General features: G+C 40.3%; 2 protein-coding genes across 3 annotated transcripts in view; one reads left to right on the top strand and one right to left on the bottom strand.

The window, feature by feature from the left end:
- Nucleotides 1–2,944: 2,944 nt before the first annotated feature.
- On the bottom strand, nt 2,945–10,742 carry jpt2 (Jupiter microtubule associated homolog 2). Its single transcript, XM_014030277.1, has 5 exons — nt 10,561–10,742; nt 8,502–8,653; nt 7,969–8,120; nt 4,449–4,485; nt 2,945–4,160 (listed from the first exon to the last, which is right to left on the bottom strand). Exons 1-5 carry the CDS (start codon nt 10,614–10,616, stop codon nt 3,925–3,927), a joined length of 633 nt encoding a protein of 210 aa, XP_013885731.1. The 5' UTR covers nt 10,617–10,742; the 3' UTR covers nt 2,945–3,924.
- Nucleotides 10,743–11,348: 606 nt separating this feature from the next.
- cramp1 (cramped chromatin regulator homolog 1) overlaps nt 11,349–18,554 on the top strand; it is an 18,573-nt gene continuing 11,367 nt past the window's right edge. The window contains exons 1-9 of one of the 2 annotated variants that reach the window (XM_014030276.1): nt 11,349–11,453; nt 13,194–13,573; nt 15,018–15,214; nt 15,319–15,472; nt 16,167–16,250; nt 16,398–16,446; nt 16,603–16,688; nt 17,411–17,534; nt 18,218–18,299. In XM_014030276.1, the coding sequence (XP_013885730.1) occupies nt 13,195–13,573; nt 15,018–15,214; nt 15,319–15,472; nt 16,167–16,250; nt 16,398–16,446; nt 16,603–16,688; nt 17,411–17,534; nt 18,218–18,299 (1,155 nt within the window). In that variant the 5' untranslated portion in view covers nt 11,349–11,453; nt 13,194. Of the gene's footprint in view, nt 11,454–12,639; nt 12,802–13,193; nt 13,574–15,017; nt 15,215–15,318; nt 15,473–16,166; nt 16,251–16,397; nt 16,447–16,602; nt 16,689–17,410; nt 17,535–18,217; nt 18,300–18,554 lie in introns of those variants that run through there. The other variant, XM_014030275.1, reaches the window with a different exon arrangement.

Genomic DNA, 18,554 nt, shown 5'->3' on the forward strand with positions numbered 1-18,554 from the left:
ATCCATCCATCCATCCATCCATCCATCCATCCATCCATCCATCCATCCATCCATCCATCCATCCATCTGTATTTTGGGCCTCCCTACTTTCCAACCTTGCTTTAGTTCATTGAGGTTTGCAGATATTTGTTTCTGTTCTGGGCTCATTGTCTGCAGCATCATGTCCCAGCTTGATCCCAGCCTGAGAACAGATCGTCTCAGGTTTGACTCTGGAAGATTTTTGAGGTTTTGGTCTACAAGTGAGTTTGTGACCAACACAGTGCCCAAATCATCACCCCTCCACCACCGTGCTGACAGCTGGTATGAGGTCTTTGTGCTGATACGTCACTTCTGGTTTTCTCCAAACATGGAACTCACAATTATGGGTAAATGTCTCATCTTCAGATTTGTCTGTACTAAAGACAATGTTCCAGAGGTTTTGTGGCTCATTCAGCTGCAGCTTTACAATCCAAAGATGTGCTTCTGTTATTTCTAAAGAGATAAGGCTTTCATCTGCAGCTCTGTTCAGTCATTTTCAATAGTCCTGTCATACTTCAAACTTTAACTTGCTAACTGAGGCCTGTATTGTCTCTCAAGTCCCCCCCTCCTCATTTTTCTGAACATTGCACAGTCTGACCTTGGGTTGAACTTGCTGGGATGTTCACTCACGATTCTCATAATTTTATTTATAATGTTGTTACTTTTTATTCATGCCTGCATGTTTTCCAGATGATGGTGGACATTCTGATTCTGGCACTCGGCAACACCTGACGGATGTATCTTTTTCCTTGTACTTCTTTACTTATAACTAATCATTAACTAATGTTAATTAATCATTAAATACTTACAACTGATTGTTTCCATAAAAAGCAATGTAAGTGGCTTCAAATCAGCCATAAAAATGTCTCTACAGCAAGAACAACTGTCTGAATTTCAATTTTTACCTTTTTCTGCTAGTTTTGATTTTTGAGTTAAATGTTACAAAGCTCACATTTTTAGCTCTGTAAAATTATTTCTCTTAATTTAACAATTAAAACAAATTATTGTGACATTATTGGACATAAAAAGTATAGTTTTTGATGCTTTAAATATTCTCAAAAATCATATGATCCTCTTTGCTTTTGTTGCTTTTATTTGTTTTTTTCACTATCATTTAAATCTTTGTCTTGTGTACCAAAACATATACAGACACCATAAAAGTGTTTAAAATATTTTACAGCAACAAATCATATGTATTTAATGATTTACAGAAATACATAAATATGAGGCATCAATTTCTACACAAATAAAATCTTATCTACAATGTATCCTAAAAAAAACACAGTTTATCCACTTGCTCAAATATCTATATATTTACTTTATAATATAATCTCATAGTGAAGATAAAAGTCCCATAGAGAAGTAAGATAAATTTGTTTTTGGCATTTTATTTTGAAAATAATAAATTGGAAGTAATAGTTTTCTAATGACAGCTTGGTCCAAAACCCTAGAAACAATGACTGCCAAACATGTTTGATAATAAACACAATTCACTATTGAAATAACTGAAGACATGAAGTTGTTGAGTGAACACACAAGATTATTTACTGATTTGTAATCAGAAATTAACATTTCTAATTTATCAGAACGATCATGTCTGGTCAGGTGGTTCTTAATCAGTCCATAAGAAGTAATGAATGAATTTAATCTTTTTGTTGTTTAAACAACATAACCTGAAGAATTTACACATGAAATGCCAGTTTTTACCTCCAGTTCYTCACTTTTCTAAAAGTTAAAACTCTGGCTCAACATTTAGTGCGATACACTGGTCAGCCAGAACATTATGATCAGAGGGGGAAAGTGAGAAATCCTGACTTAGTTACAGAYAGCTTACACTTACATCAGGGGTCTAAGTTATCAGATATTATTGCTGTTTTTCTCAGGAATGATGAGAAACTCAGTTATTGTAAATTTATTAATTTAATTTTTTTGTGAGAGTGCAGTTTATAAAATGTTAGCAGTAAAAACTTTCCTCCAGTCAAACTACTGCAGCTTGGGTTGTGGTTTGTAAAGGAGAGCGTTGACAATGGAGACAAAAACTGGCTAATGAAGCAGAAAAACTGCCTTAGTGAGGAGCGTTCAGCTCCCAGGGTAAATGCTTTTTAACTTCCTCTAAGCTGAACATTTTCCCACCAAACTTGGAACCCCACCCCGTTACAAACACGGTCAGTTAAAATATTGAATGAGAGCAGACCTCAGATGTTAAGACTATTTCGGGTCATAACAATAAACACGATGAAACAGATGTGCAGGATGAATAATAAACATAAATACTACAAGACAGGCCAACTCATTTAAGTGTAACAAAACCATTTTGTTTATATACCACCATCAGTTATGTGTCCTGGTGTCTCCAATGATTTATTTAGTGTGTTAACCTTTAAATAATCTTTAATGATTGCGTAGTGATGTTTTCTTCAAGGAAGGTTTGGTTAGAAAGTTGCAGAGGGTCCAAATCTTGATGCTTAGWTAAAATATGTAAATATAATTAGAGAAAAAATAAGAAAAACCCAGCATTGAACATGTTCTGAACCAAGTGAAGCATTAAAACAAATCAAAGTTGTAATCAGGGGGTCCTTTGCACATTTATAAGGTTATTTTACAGGTTTATTTTATATTTGCATTAATTTCATGCTGGTTCATTGCCTACAAAATCACTTGTCCTTGGTTAGGATCACTTCAACTTGACTGAAAAAGCAAAAAAGTAATCATTTAAATGAATAACTTTACCACATAAGAGTTATGAGACATTCTGTGTATTTTAAATAAGATACTGCACATTAAATAGTAATATATCGAGACTGAAGGCAAACTAAGCATTTTATGCATTTTCATGAAAAAGARTAAAATAAAAGTAAAATGGCCTCAAATGCCTCAATATGGATTTAAAAATACCAACAATTCAGGAATGCAAACAAACTCAGACTTTAAATGCAAAACAACCATTTTTTATTGCAGTACTCTGGATTTCATTCTCCTGCTGCGCTCACTGCTCGTCAGACACTGCAGCACAAAGAAGSGGGGCAGGCTGGCATCAGGATACCTCGGATGTGCATAACGATGCGGGCGGGAAAAAAAAGCAATTATTGATGAGCCCCACTTGCACTCAGGTAGGCCGCGAGCTTGTCCACAGTTTACTCGTTTTCAGCCGTTTTAATTTAAAACATAAACAGAGGCCTACCCCAAGCAAACAGAAAAAAAAGGCATGTTCTCAGGCACTGCAAACGATGAGGACGAGGCAGAAAACTCCCTGCACAATACATTCACATAAAACCAACACGGAATTGTTTTGAGACATTTGGGAAGTCAGTGATTGTGTCCATCTTCGTTTCATTTCTTTTTTGGTTCTTGATCAGATTGTCCTCGAACAGCGATATTTGTTAAATATGTTAATGATAAGGCAAAAGAACGTTACATGCTAAGCTTTTAAGGCTTCTGATCATACAAGTGTAAAACTTTCATACAGATTATGCAGCTTTTGGTTTCATTTTCAATAAGATTCTGGCAGCACAAGATTAACTTTTCCGAATCCATCATTGGGTTTTAGGTCCATTTAAAGCTGAAAATAAGACTAGCTCCAACATCACAACCGTTKTTTAAATTCATTCGTGCATGACAGTGACAACTGTGACTAAACAGCATCACAGGTAGAGATTAGTAAATAATTAGKCAGCTGATTGACTTTGAGGTGATTGCATCACTGCAGGCTTCAATGAGGAGGATTTACAATAACCAAAACAAGTGAAAAGTGCAAAATGTTGAGGACGAAACAAACCAGGATCTGAACAGTCTGCATGTATTGTGCAGGTGACGTCAGGAGTGTAGAGAAGGAATGAGAGAAAATTAGCAGAGAAACAAAACAACAACAACAAAAACGAGAGTTTCGACAGGTGTGCGCTCAGCTGGTCAGTAGAAAACCACACTGGACTTTCCTCCTGGGGGGTTGAGGACCCGGTTGTGAGAGCGAGGCTTGGGTCCCAGGTGAGGCTCGTGGCTCTTCATCAGCTCCTCGTCGGGTGCTGTAGTGGGTGGTTTGGGCTGTGGAGGCGGGGAGACGGCTGCAGGCTCCTCCTTGGCTGGAACAGGAGCCGGGGGAGCAGCCTCCTCCTTCACCTCTGGTTGGCTGACTTTGGCTTCAGGAGCTTGAAGAAGAGAGGAAACCTTATTAAACTGCATCTGCTGCAGCTATTTACATTTCTCTCATGTGTGAGGAACAACTGGTTCTTCCTGGGTTTCTGAGACTTTTATAAACTTGTTTTTATATTTTTCCAACTATAACCACGAGTTGTAAATCATAGATGTTTGACGGGAATAAAAATGTCAGTGAATCAAAACTATAAGAAAAAGTTCCTTTAATTTCACCACTAACTGTAAAACCAATGTCTTTTAAATACTCTGTAACCTTTAAAAAGTTATCCACATTCATTTACCTGGTGACTCAGGTTCCGGTCTCACAGTTAGATTGTCCTGCAAGAAGAAAATTTAAAAAGATCAAATTGATTAGCAGACTTTAAAACAAAATAAATTACAGATTAAGATGTTTTTGCTGGAGTGATTAAAGGGGACCTATTATGCAAAATTCACTTTTTAAAGGTTTTTTTTTTACTCAACTTTGAGTATGTACTTCTTAAAATATCAGTCCTAGGACCAAAGAAAATACACCCAGGGGCATATTTACTGTAAGTAAATGTATTTTTAATGTATATTAACGACAAGTTTTATACTTCTGTRATTTTGTGATGTCACAAGCCGTACGACAACCCACCGGAACCTGCGTTCAGCCTCTTACCTAGCAACCCCCGGGTGAGACTSCACCTCCTCAATATAAAAAGCCATCAGGGTTGTTGTTGTTGTTGTGCAGTGCGCAGCTCATTTCACAACAAGCCTCCAATAGGGCAATGGGCAGAGTGTTGGAACAGAGAGTGGGAGACCAGGGTTCAGGACCGGCACGGACACAATTTAATTATTTTTTTTTCATTCATTATGAACACGTTTTCTCATGTACCTCTATTGTTTAGCTCATTAAAGCCTTGTTAAAGCCTATTTGTTCAAGTTTCTGAGGTATTTTCACCGCTGCTGCTCCCTGCTCTGGTAACAGCATGCAGAGTGAGCGCAGAGCAGAGGAGGGAGAAAAAAAAAAAAGAAACTGCCACCACGACTCTGCCTCTGGGTCTCTCATATGGTTGTACAACGGAGCTTCTGCTTATTATTAGCCATGCTAACATAAACGCTGGCTTTGGAGGGCGGAGTTAATGTCAACAGATTTTTAGAGGGCGTTACCAACAGAGCTCATTAACATAAACYGCTCTTCTGAACAGAAGTCAGAGCAGGCAGAACTAGAAAATGAGAAATTTAATTATCTGAGAATTATTTTGTGCATTAAATTGAATGAACATGGTCTGATAGACCACAGACATACCATAAACATTTCTAGGACCCATAATTGGTCTCCTTTAACATTCTGAATGATCCAAGTTGTTCTTTCAGCTGCTCCCTTCTTCAGTGATCAAACTTATATGAAACATTTGTTAATGCTTTTTAATGCCAGATGCCTTTCCTGATGCAACCTGAGCCTCTGGATTATGAGATAACAGCACTGACCATCACACTACCACAACCCCTCACCAATCCAAGTAAAAGAAAAATAAATAGACATTAAACAGCCAATTCCTCTAGACAGTTGAGATTATGTCTCAAACTTAAAGGCCTGTAGTCAAAATACAGCCTGTGTTACAATTTTATTTGGTCCATAAGATTATTTGTGACGGACCGAGTCCCCACCACGTCCCGTGTTGCCTGAGCACAACAGAAAACTGGGTTTGAATATGTCAGTAATCTGTTGTTGATATGGAAAGAAACCGTCAGCTGATAAAACTCCTGCAGCTGAACATGCAGCCGAGTCAAGTTTTCTGTCTTCTGTTTAATTTATTTATTCTGCTGTAAAGTAATTTCCTAAATAAGGACTTGTTTTGGATTTGATGGCAGGACAGAAAAAAAATACTACTGATGTGTCTTAAGTTTTGTTTCCCAGGGAAATATTATGTTCATAAAAATCCATCTGATAACTCTGGTCATTTCAGATATTTTGTCAATAAATATTTTAAACATTTTCTCTGATGAGAGATGCAAATAATAACTGTCCACCAGAGTGAAAAAAATAATGTAATATATGAAAAAGAAGTTGTTCCAACTCATTTACCAGCTTTTTGATAAAATGTCACTCAGAGGTGAGTGTGTCTGTTGGCCTGTTTTACATTATTAATTTGGACAAATCATTTTTAATAAATTATCCTACAATCTGGTGTTTCCTGACTTACAGTGGGGAAAATAAGTATTTAGTCAGTCACCAATTGTGCAAGTTCTCCCACTTAAAAAGATGAGAGAGGCCTGTAATTGACATCATAGGTAGACCTCAACTATGAGAGACAAAATGTGAAGAAAAAATTGAGAAAATCATTTTGTCTGACTTTTAAAGAATTTTTTTTGCAAATAATGGTGGAAAATAAGTATTTGGTCAATAACAAAAGTTCATCTCAATACTTTGTTGTATATCCTTTGTTGGCAATGACAGAGGTCAAACGTTTTCTGTAAGTCTTCACAAGGTTGGCACACACTGTTGCTGGTATGTTGGCCCATTCCTCCATGCAGATCTCCTCTAGAGCAGTGATGTTTTGGGGCTGTCGGCGGGCAACACGGACTTTCAACTCCCTCCAAAGGTTTTCGATGGAGTTGAGATCGGGAGACTGGCTAGGCCACTCCAGGACTTTGAAATGTTTCTTACGAAGCCACTCCTTTGTTGCCCTGGCAGTGTGCTTGGGATCATTGTCATGCTGAAAGACCCAGCCACGTTTCATCTTCATTGCCCTTGCTGATGGAAGGAGGTTTGCACCCAAAATCTCACAATACATGGCCCCATTCATTCTTTCATGTACACGGACCAGTCGTCCTGGTCCCTTTGCAGAGAAACAGCCCCAAAGCATGATGTTGCCACCCCCATGCTTCACAGTTGGTATGGTGTTCTTTGGATACAACTCCGCATTCACTTTCCTCCAAGCACGATGAGTTGTGTTTTTACCAAATAGTTCTACTTTGGTTTCATCTGACCATATGACATTCTCCCAATACTCTTCTGGAACATCCAAATGCTCTCTAGCAAACTTCAGACGTGCCTGGATATGGACTGGCTTAAGCAGGGGGGCACGTCTGGCACTGCAAGATCTGAGTCCCTGGCGTCGTAGTGTGTTGCTGATGGTAGCCTTTGTAACATTGGTCCCAGCTTTCTGCAGGTCATTCACTAGATCCCCCCTTGTGGTTCTGGGATTTTTCCTCACCGTTCTTGTGATCATTTTGACCCCACGGGCTGAGATCTTGCGTGGAGCCCCAGATCGAGGGAGATTAGTAGTGGTCTTGTATGTCTTCCATTTTCTGATTATCGCTCCCACAGTAGATTTCTTCACACCAAGCTGCTTGCCTATTGCAGATTCAGTCTTCCCAGCCTGGTGCAGGTCTACAATTCGGTTTCTGGTGTCCTCCGACAGCTCTTTCATCTTCACCATAGTGGAGTTTGGAGTGTGACTGTTTGAGGTTGTGGGCAGGTGTCTTTTATACTGTTAACGACTTCAAACTGGTGCCATTAATACAGGTAATGAGTGGGGGAAAGAGGAGCCTCTTAAAAAAGAAGTTACAGGTCTGTGACAGCCAGAAATCTTGCTTGTTTGTAGGTGACCAAATACTTATTTTCCACCATTATTTGCAAAGAAATTATTTAAAAGTCAGACAAAATGATTTTCTCAATTTTTTTTTCACATTTTATCTCTCATAGTTGAGGTCTACCTATGATGTCAATTACAGGCCTCTCTCATCTTTTTAAGTGGGAGAACTTGCACAATTGGTGACTGACTAAATACTTATTTTCCCCACTGTAAATGATAAAACTGGGTTATGGCCTACCTTTGGTTTATTTGGGTGGCTTTTGCATGGGCTTTGAGCAGGCACACTCTCTGCAGACCCAAAAATGCCGCTGCTTGCTCCACCGGGAGGCGCAGGTCTCTGTGGTTGAACTGGAGCTTCAGCTTCACCAAATATCCCGCTGCTCTTCCCGCCTACACAAAGTGTTACCAAGAGATATTTATACTTTGTCACAATTACACCGTCTTAATGACACTTAACACAAATTCACAAAAAATGAGTCCTGTGCAAGATCACGTGTGTTTTGTCTCTACCAAAGTCTGAAAATATAGGAAAAAAGTAGATAAAAACAGTGTCCACAGAGAYAACAGTGAACGTTAGGATTCAGCAGTTCACATCTAAAAATGACACTTTTCCAACAGAAGCCTTAAATCAAAACTTGTGTGGTTTTTATCAAATACTTCACAAAATGTGGAGGTGTGCAAGCACAGAGGAGTCCACATATTCACACTGGAATATCACGTTTAAGTCCCACATTTCACAGCGTGGACTCATTATCCCCAAAACTGACTGACCTGGAGGATTGGAGCGTCTGGAAACACTCTGAGGCTCTTCTGGTGGAGCGAACACTTTGGAGGCCATCTTATTAGGTCTTCTTGACGGTGCTGAATCATCTTCATAGCCACCAAAGAGGTCACTGGAGCCACCGCCAGGAGGCCGCAGAACCCTGAACAGCAAAAACAAAACAGCACGTTCTGTTAGAACTCCATTAACTCGGACAAAAGATTTGTTTTAACAATAAAAGTTATGATCAGAGGCAGACATCTATCAAAGGCTTATGCTGATAACTTTGTAAATACACCGACAGGATCAACAATCTCTCCCTGAAAACAGGTGAGCAGCATCCTGTCATATTTGTCAGCAGTAGGACCCAAAATACAGGCAGACTCAATGAGACATGAAGGATGATCCAACACAAGCGACAGAGACCGGTAATGACAGAAGACTGAATATATAAAGAAGGGCAGATGAGAATACTGGGGACCACTGGACTGACTGGGAGTAGGAACAGGTAGTTAACTGGGAGAAGACAGGAGACACTGAGTAACAGAAACACAAGAACTAATAAAAACAAACAAGAAAACCTGAAAAGGAAACTAACACACAAAGAAACAGACTATTATGACATCCTTTTTTCTGAGGGCCATTGTGACTTGGCTAAAGAAATGAAAGGGCCATAAACTGAAGTGAAACACCGACACACTTAACTTGTTTATAATTAATGACAGACTGAACACCAGGCATTCCATTATCTTCATAACAAATATCATAAGAGGAGTGTCAAGCAGCCCTGCTGTTACCATGTAAATCAACATTCAGTTGTATGGAGGAGTTCAGAGACCGTGTGGAACTCAATTATTGTGTCACACTTCACAATCAAAAAACTGTTTCCTGTTTTCAACATATTTTTGTGGTAGTATTAGAGCGCCACATACAGGCCTGGCATGGTCACGACAATGTTTTGTATCATTTTTTGGTGTTCCTGTGTGGATGGAGATGTTTTTAGAACTGAAGCTGGGTTTTTGAGAATATTTTACGTTCCTTGAGACGAGGAGGAAATGTACAATCCAGTACACTGTCCAAACTTGCAGCAATTTACTGAGACGTTTTGGTCAGTTGGAAACACTGAAGCATTTGTCTGATTAAGATAAAATGACTCATTAACTTATCCCCAGTTTGAACGGTGTGCGGATGAGGTTTCTCGCGTCTTTGGTAACAACAAACAAAGAGATTGTTTTGGAAACTTAACCTTATTTTGAGTGACCTCACCGGTCAAGTAACACAAGTAACTTAGACATCTTGTGGTTTTTTTTAGGCTATTCAGGACTTTTTAAGGCTTTTATTAGACAAAAAAACACCATCTTTGTAAACTAACAAAAAGGCTGCTCCTTGTCACTAACAAAATCCTGTTTTTCGTTGATTTATTATTTCAAATTGTGCCAAATCTTTATGGAGGCCACTTCTGACCTTATTACTTCTATTTTTTGGCCCTAAAAATAAACAATAAGTAGTGTTATTTTCTACATATTTCAAATTTCAGGGGTAAAACGTCTTTTTTTGTTGTTGTTGTTCAGGAGAAGTAAGCATTATGTGTAATCTGCCTCGAAATATGTGACAGCCACCACTAGCAGCAGCCTTAAATAACAGGTTATCTGATTATACACCCGGGAATGAAACTGCATGTCTGAAAGAAAAATCGTGTTTGTTAGCTGGAAGGACGTTTTCCTGAGGTGGTACGTTTCAGTGATTGTCGTAACGTAAAAAACACACTCGTGTAACAAGAACAATGTGACCACGACGCCGCTGAAAGAAGATACAAAGACGAGCTGTCCGAAGTGTGTTTCCCCACTTCCGCAGCAGACAACGCCTGATAGCTCGAAGGCTATCGATTTATTTTAATAGCTATCGCTTAAGTTAAACTCTGATAAGGCGTTTTTAAAAAATGGCCAACGAACAGAACGTAGCAGGCTTGAAATATTAGCATAAAAGTGATAGCAGAATAGACATGTTGTTAACATCTGTACAGTAACCGGGCGTACACTTTCAGGACCGTCTTGGAGCTATATGTGTTACCTGGAGCTTGGTTTTGAGTCTGTACCCAAGCCTTGAAACATGTTCGTCGAAGTCATGTTGGTTTTGTTGGGAGCCGTCAAGTTTCCAGAGACAAGTTCGTTGTTCTTTTTTTCTCCCCCCTGCCACCTAGACAACCCAGCAACTTCTACCCCTGCTTGCCCGCGGCGCGCCTGCCCAAAAAGAAAAAAAACTCCCCAAGAATCTGAGTGACACCGCCCAACTGTGACACTGAGAAATGTTATTGGTCAATAGCCAAACTGGGGTGCGCTTGATTCATTCACCCATCGACATGTTTCACATTACACGATGACATATTTAACATTGCAACCAGTTCACATGAAACTTAAAAGTGACGACTAAAACAATGAACTAGTTTTATTTTAAGTCAGGTAAGTAGAGACCTTGACCGTAAGTAGCGCGTTTTTAACCCGCCCCCCAATCTGGATACGCTCATGACTAATTTAAACGCACCTCTGAATTCCTTCCACATTTTCTGGGCGGGTAACGATTTTTTTTACCACTTACTTTCATTTTCGAGATGAAGTAATTTGGAAGTTTTCTTTAATTACAAAACAAATCAGATGATCAAGCTAAAGAGTTAAATATTTCTGCGTTTTAAAAGTTCGAAAACAATGACAGAGCATAACAGGAAGAGACTGACAATTGGTTTCTTTGTGAGTCTCTTGGACGAGCAATTGGTGAATCCTTCTGTCAGTCACACGGTTTGTTACCGCCCTCTCGTATTTCGGCGAATCACATGCTTTGTTTTTCGAGTTGTGGTGGGCGTGCCAAAGCGCMTGGACAATCGATCCAAGGGAGCTGTCAGCGGTACTGGGCTAGCAATGCTAGTCCGCCTCTCGACTGGGAATACTACTGGCAAACTTCTACTTCAGGTAAAGTTCATACTCTGCTGGTGTTATCCGTATTCGAAACATTGTTAGAATATGTATGAAAACAACGTTTATTATGTAATGAGATTTGTTTTCGTAACGATAGAGCTGGTTTCGTCTGCGTTAACGTTAGCTAACCAACAGTAGCAGCAATGCTAGCAGGTACACTGCCAGACGGATGGAGTAGATCCTGTTTTTATAACAACAAGTAAGCATCACCTGTGAGCACAAAAGCATTTCAAACTGGTACTTATTAAGCGTTGCTGACTTTTTAACAAAATGTGTCATAGAACCCTGGAATCTCAAAGCTGCTTTAATAGTAAAACATTTCATGAGTGGAAAATAAACTTGTGTGTGTAATGTTCTATATCAAAGTCATGCTACCCTTGACACAAATTGTTGAAGCAGAAAAAGTTATATTTATGCGTCACATGTCTGTTAATATCATATTAGCAAACTCCTTGTGTGTGTCAACTTACTTGGCCAATAAACCTGATTCTGATCATGCAACACGAGCTTAATATACAACTTTTATGTGTTGATTTTAAACTCTTTCAGCTATTTATCTAAGTTGTATTTTATACATCTGATTGATAGCTTTAAGATGACACAAATGAGAAGGTTTTAATGTTTTCTTAATGCGGTTTAGAATAAAAGGGACGAATTCCCACTTYTTTAAGTCTACTTGTGTTTTAATTGTTGAAATATTCATTAAGTTTTCCTATTGTTGTCAGTTTGCTCTACCTGTTTTCTGGTGATTAATGGATAATTATAAAGCAGGATATCAGCAGCCTGCAAACAGTAATAGAAAACTGTGGTGTTTATGCACTTTATCACTGTTATAGAAAAGTAAAACTCTTGGTCTTAATTGCTTCTTATAGTTCGCACACCTTTGTCCTCTCAGTTTATTGTAAAGAAAGGAAAATGAMTTTGGTCGTTTAGTGTTTTCACAATGTACTTGAAATATTTTACATTACAGAGAGAATTCCTGATGGTGACGCAGATAAATTGGATCAATATAAGTTTCTATCTCAATCAATTCAAATGACTCGAACTGGCTGTGAGTTTAGTGTTTTTGTCCACTTCTGGCATCGACTGTTTCATATTTGTGAGTGTTGTTTTACTGTTTTTAAATGTTGTTGGAAAGAAGCGTTGAGTAATGCTGACAGAAAACAGTTGAACTGCGCAGAGTTCAGCTCAGTCGCAGCCGGAGCGAGAGGGCAGAGGGATCGGAGAGCCTCGGTTTCGGCTTTTATTATGTCCAATTTGAGCAGCAGTTACCCGTCAGAGCGGTCGGACTCATGGTGAAGAGAAAGAGGACGTCGCCTGCCTCCGAAGAGCTCGAAAATGGGTAAAAATATGTGCGAAACAAACACTTTACTTGGAGGTCGAATGCAGCGAGGGGTTCTCGTCGTCGTTTCTGCAGGGCGCTAAACCGAAAAGCGCTCGCTTTTAAATGTTACTTCAAATTATCCAGGTGTTTTTTTGCTCGCTAGCGGCCAAATACACTCGGCGAGACAAAGCCGCCGCTCTCTAAACAGTTTTGGTTGTTGAATTTGATGTATTTCAGCGAGTTAAATTCYTATATTTGGTGTTGTTTTGACGGGACTGGAGAGGGGATTTGAAACAAACAGCGGCGGCCATGTTGAGAGACTGTAAACGTCGTCTTTGGAAGTTAATTTCACTCGCAGCTTCGCCCCTAACGTGACAATTTTTTTTACCCCCACGAATGTGTCTTGGCAGCATGACACCAGGCTCCAGGGAGGGGATCGGTGTCGATGGGAGGCGGAATCCGTCCAGAAAGCTCGAAGGCTGCGACGAGGAGGAGAGCGGAGAGCAGGCGAGCGAGGAGCGCAGTACAAAGGGAGACGACCGGGTGGAAATACTTAATCCATCACCCGCGGGTCTCGGCTCCGGTCCTGCCCCGGTTCCCCCCAGCTCTCCGCCGAACCGAACCGGGCTGGACTCGAACCAGCAGCAGCCCAACACCTCCACGGAGCCCGCCCCTCCGTGTCACGACCAGCATCATTTTCTCCGGTCGAGCGTCCGACCTCCGAGCAAACGGATCCGGAAGGATTCAGTCGGATCGACCATCAATGGACACGGCGGAGGCAAATCGAAAGGTACAGAGGCTGATCAGTCCAAAAGACAGCTGGACAGAGGTGGGATCAACACAGGAGCGGGGGTCTCCTCTCACTTTCTGCAGCGCTACTGTGTGCAGTTTGTTTACCTTCAGGCCTTGTTGCTTTTTAATCCTGGGACACTTGACAACACTTCTGGCAGCGTCAGCACCAAGTTACAGCACGAACCTGTAAAAAAGTAGGAAAGGCCAGAACCTATATTTATATTAGGATGACCCTTGATTTAAACAGGGACAGAAAAACAGCATTACTCCAGAAAGATCGATTCAGTTCATCACAAGTTCACAAATTTTAATGCTTACATTTTACATTTCACTTTCATTCTTATCACCAGAAAACACCAGTGATGAAATCTCAACCTTAAGAGCTGCAAAGCCAGTCACTGTTTATTTAACAGATGGATATTATTTAATTTAGTGGCTGATTTCCTTTAACATCTGCCTTAACCGTGGCAATATTAGGGAACGGACACACAACAGAGTGATGCTGTCTGCTAATGTATCCCATGCAAATGAGGCCTCATCCTCTGGGTTTTGGTTCCATCCCTCAGAAGGAACGCAGATAAGTAGGACTTGGGGTGGGACCAGAGCACAACCATCCAGTATGTGTGAGAAACTTATAGCAGTGGTACCATCTGTTCATTTGAAACCCTGTTACTGACATGGTGCCAGTCAGAAACCAGTGTCTTTGTAGCTGGAGCGAATTTGGTTTGGGCACCGGCTCAGTGGGAGGAAAAAAAAAATGTCGGTTTATTTTGGCTCAGCTGCCGTTCTTCTTTTTTGAATGAGAAACTATAAATGGATAGGCCTTTAATCAGACATAAATAAATGTTCAGAGTGTGATAAATTTAGTGTGCTCTGACAAGTCTGACTGGTGTATTTTTAATGTTATTGGCAAAAAGAAAGCGACTAATTGTTTTACAGAACATTTAAATCGTTCTGACAGCTCCACCACAAAACCTCCACTTACGCTGACATGATGCTATATTAGTGCACACCTATTTCAGAGGAGACCCTCACGGATGACACAAACATGTTCACTTTTATAAATGAACACCTTTTTTAAGCGTTAAATACGTTTTATAGATGCAGCATTAACTGTCTGAGAATATGCATTAATGCTTCTGACTGTGCTCTGTGTTRGAGTGAAGTTAGCCGGTTTTGGATCTGTACTCTGTAGACCTGGCCATAGGGACTGATTGCTTTTCCTGCCTCCCTGCCAGAGCTGAACTACAAAAAAAGCAGGGTGCTTTGCAGGTTGTGTGCTGTAATGGCAGCGGGCAGCTTTGTGTTATTTTAGTATCTCAAAAATCAAACCTAAGGTATCAGTTTTTTAATGTTCATCCTGTCATTTTTAAAATTGGTTGCATTTTTTTCCACCCTTAATTCTTGGTGAGTTTGTAACTCCCTGTTTCTGGACGACGCAGGGGCAGAGAACGGTTCTTCTTCGCATGGGTCCGTGGGACAGTCTGTGGCCGGCTCCGCAGGAGGGGTGTCCAAGGCATCCAAGAGCCAAGGCTCCGCCGAGAAGGAGGAGCAAGCTGGAAACCAGAAGAGAGCCCGTCGGCAGTGGGAGTCTTGGAGCGCAGAGGACAAAAACAGCTTCTTTGAGGGGCTCTATGAGGTGAAAAGTGCAGCTGACTAAAAAAAGCGAACTGAAGTGGCACATTTCCCACCAAAAGGATCTCYTGAACGTTTATGTTTATTTTTTGTTATGTTTGCTTTCAGCATGGGAAGGATTTCGAGGCGATCCAGAACAACATTGCGATGAAGTACAAAAAGAGAGGCAAGCCGGCCAACATGGTGAAAAACAAAGAGCAGGTCCGACATTTTTACTACCGCACCTGGCACAAGATCTCCAAACACATCGACTTTGCCAACGGTGAGCYTCTCTTCGTTACTGTCACGGAACTTGTCGGGTGTTGATGAAATATGGAGGGTGAATGAATTTTACAGTCTGGTCTAACTTTGCTGTTTGATTTATCTGGTATCACTCGTGTATATTCTGATCGTATATGGATTACCGGGGGGGTGGGGGCGCTGCTGTKACTCAGTGGCCAATTCTGCGGTCCTGTAATCCTGAGGCTGCAGGTTCGAGTCCAGATTGCGTTAGGAAGGGCATTGGGGTTAGTTTGCTCGTTATAGCAAATCCCTGCAGAAGGGAGCAGACAAAAMAAAAACAACAGCTACAAAATATGGCTCAACAGGACCGCAAATCGTGTTTTTCATAAAAGGTCATGATCAAGATATCCAGTTTATTTTTAAGGTTTCCTGTCTTAAATATTTATGGATATTAAAACCTCCATTTTTGGTTTGTTTTCTAACAGATAAGTAGTATTAAGTAAACAATATGTGTAAATCACATATCAACAATCTGCCCATCTTACCTTTCTTAGATCTCYATCCTACAAGCATGTTTACATTGTGTTTTATTTATCATAAATGTCGTTAAAGAGTAACATTAAATAAGGCTAAACCCATGACTGGAGATTATTTTGCCACCGTCATGTTATCTTTAAGAAGCACGCACAGATCTCCTGCCTGCCCCTGACTTGTGCCTCCGTTTTTATTTTCAGTCTACTCTCGRGTGTTGAAGAAATCTTCTCAGGAGCTGTATGGTCTTATCTGCTACGCCGAGCTTCGCAAAAAAGTTGGAGGACGTAAGTGAAGGCTGTTCTAGGTTTCACTGCYTGCTGCTGTTTGGTTGAGACACCAGGGATGTGATTAAAGCTGCTGTAGAGGACAGCTGCCCCCCTAAAAGACAATGACATAACCGTCTCTCTGGCTTTTTGTTTTGTCTTTGACAGTAATGGATGAAAAGAATGTAGCAAAGCTAAATGAACTCATCCAGCAAGGGTAAGTTCTTAAAAAAAAACAAGTATTTTTTTAGAAGGGTAAAAAAAACTTTGATAAGCAAAAAAAAAGGTATTAATAGCAGGAACAGAAATAAGTAGAGCGGGGATATTATGGACTTTGAGTTAAAAGGATTTGCATCATTGTCTGTTCRTTCAGAGCCACCACTGTGCGCTCCAAAGGGAGAAACCTGCGAATTAAAGCCCCCATGTGCCGGGCACTGAAGAAACTCTGTGATCCAGATGGTGAGCGTCCCCGCATGCACAAACAAYCATTTTAGTTAAAACAAAACAAATCAATGTCTCGGCCTGAGAACACAAATAAACAGAAATGGTGAGACACAGGGTCTGTGGGGGCTGGGTTTAGCCAAAAAACAATTCCAGTGTGTGGGCCAGTCGTGTTTCCACAGTAACTATATGTGGACCGTGAAGAAGAGCCGAACTGACTGTTCTGGCCAGCTGTCGTCAATCTTCCTCCTCAGTAACATCCATTTTGCACGTYGAAGGAAAATAATTTGTCCCATTTATGAATTGAAACCAGGATCTGTCGTCTAACAGTTTGTGCGAGATCGGCGCTGTTGGACTGCAGCATTCAGTGCAAAATATTTTTAACAAAAATGTGGCAGAGGGAAAGTTTCTCTGTCCCACCAGGCTTTGTAGCTAAATTAAATATTGTGTGAGACAAAACATACAACACTCGACACTTCAGAGACACTGTTTAGTCTTGAAAGTCTTTGTAGACATTACTATTTTAGTCAGACTTGTTTTATTATAATTATAATAATATTGTAATATATATCCTTTATTAATGATAACACATTTAGAAGCACAACTATTTGGTGTTTACAGACAATACAGTTGAATTTCTATTTTAAAAGAGCTAAAACCTGAGTTTTTGTCCTTGTGGCCTTGAAGAGAACTTAAGTTGGTGTCTGTCTTTGAGGTGTGGTGTCTCTATCTTACTGCAGGAGTGAGTGATGAAGAAGACCAGAAGCCYGTGCGTCTGCCCCTGAAGGTGGCGGTGGAGCTCCACCCTCGCAGTAACCACTCTTGGGCTCGTGTTCAAAGTCTGGCACACAATCCTCGCCTCAGGTAAAGCACGATTATTAACTAATGTTCCCCGAGTARGCCGAGCAGTTCTGTACATCACCCTCTATAAAGGTTGTCTACTAAAAGCTGTTTTTGTATTTAAAACTGTTGGTAGTCTCYTAATTCATACTTGGTGATGTGAAAAGAGACAGATGAGCACTGTTCTTTAGAAAGCACGTGAACACGTCGCCACACAAAACAAAAAATTGCTTAAKTGTAATCAGCTGTAATATATTTATTATTAACAGTTCAAATCATTTAAAAGCACAGATTATTCTCAAAGTCTTGCTCAGAAAGGCTAAATGTATTCTGTCCTGCCAAAAAAAAGTCAGTATTTCTTTAGGACCATCTTTAGCTTTGATTGTTGCTCATTTTCACTGTGGTATCATCTTAAAACACTTAATATCACGTGTGATGGATGCATCTGCTGCTTCTCTTATCTGATCAACGCACCCGTCGCTCTGGAACAGCATCAGATACTTCTTCTCAGACATTCAGTTGAGGATAAACTACTTTTCAGAATGGAGGTTCTTACTTATGTGCTTTGTTAAATCCAGGTGGTGATTTTAGAGCCAGGCAGTGTGTGTATTATATTTAGCTAAAAAGTATAAATATTCAGGTATCGTGAGGGTAGTTTGTTCTTCAAATCCTAACTCAAAAGTTTTGTCTTGTCTTTTCCAACACAGGATGGTGGTGGAGCTCCACAGAAAAGTTTCCAACCTCATTGAGTATCTGAAACAGAAGTGGGCGTACCAAGACCAGCGAATTGTATCCTTTCAAACATGTTTGCGCCCGAGTTTAAAGAATCATATATTCTTGGGAGCTTCAGTAACTAAGCATTGAATGCAATGTTGTGTGAATCAGGGCCCCAACGATTAGGGGTGGGCGTATCGATTTAAGTACTCGATACTGTCGATACCAAGATGGTACTTGGTATCGAATCAATACCAGCGTAATGGAATCAATGCTTTGCTTTGTTGTAGTCTCTCTCTCTCTCTCTCTCTCTCTCTCTCTCTCTCTCTC

This window comes from Austrofundulus limnaeus, unplaced genomic scaffold (genome assembly GCF_001266775.1).
Source record: "Austrofundulus limnaeus strain Quisiro unplaced genomic scaffold, Austrofundulus_limnaeus-1.0 Scaffold1034, whole genome shotgun sequence".
In the NCBI taxonomy this organism is placed as follows: Eukaryota; Metazoa; Chordata; class Actinopteri; order Cyprinodontiformes; family Rivulidae; genus Austrofundulus; species Austrofundulus limnaeus.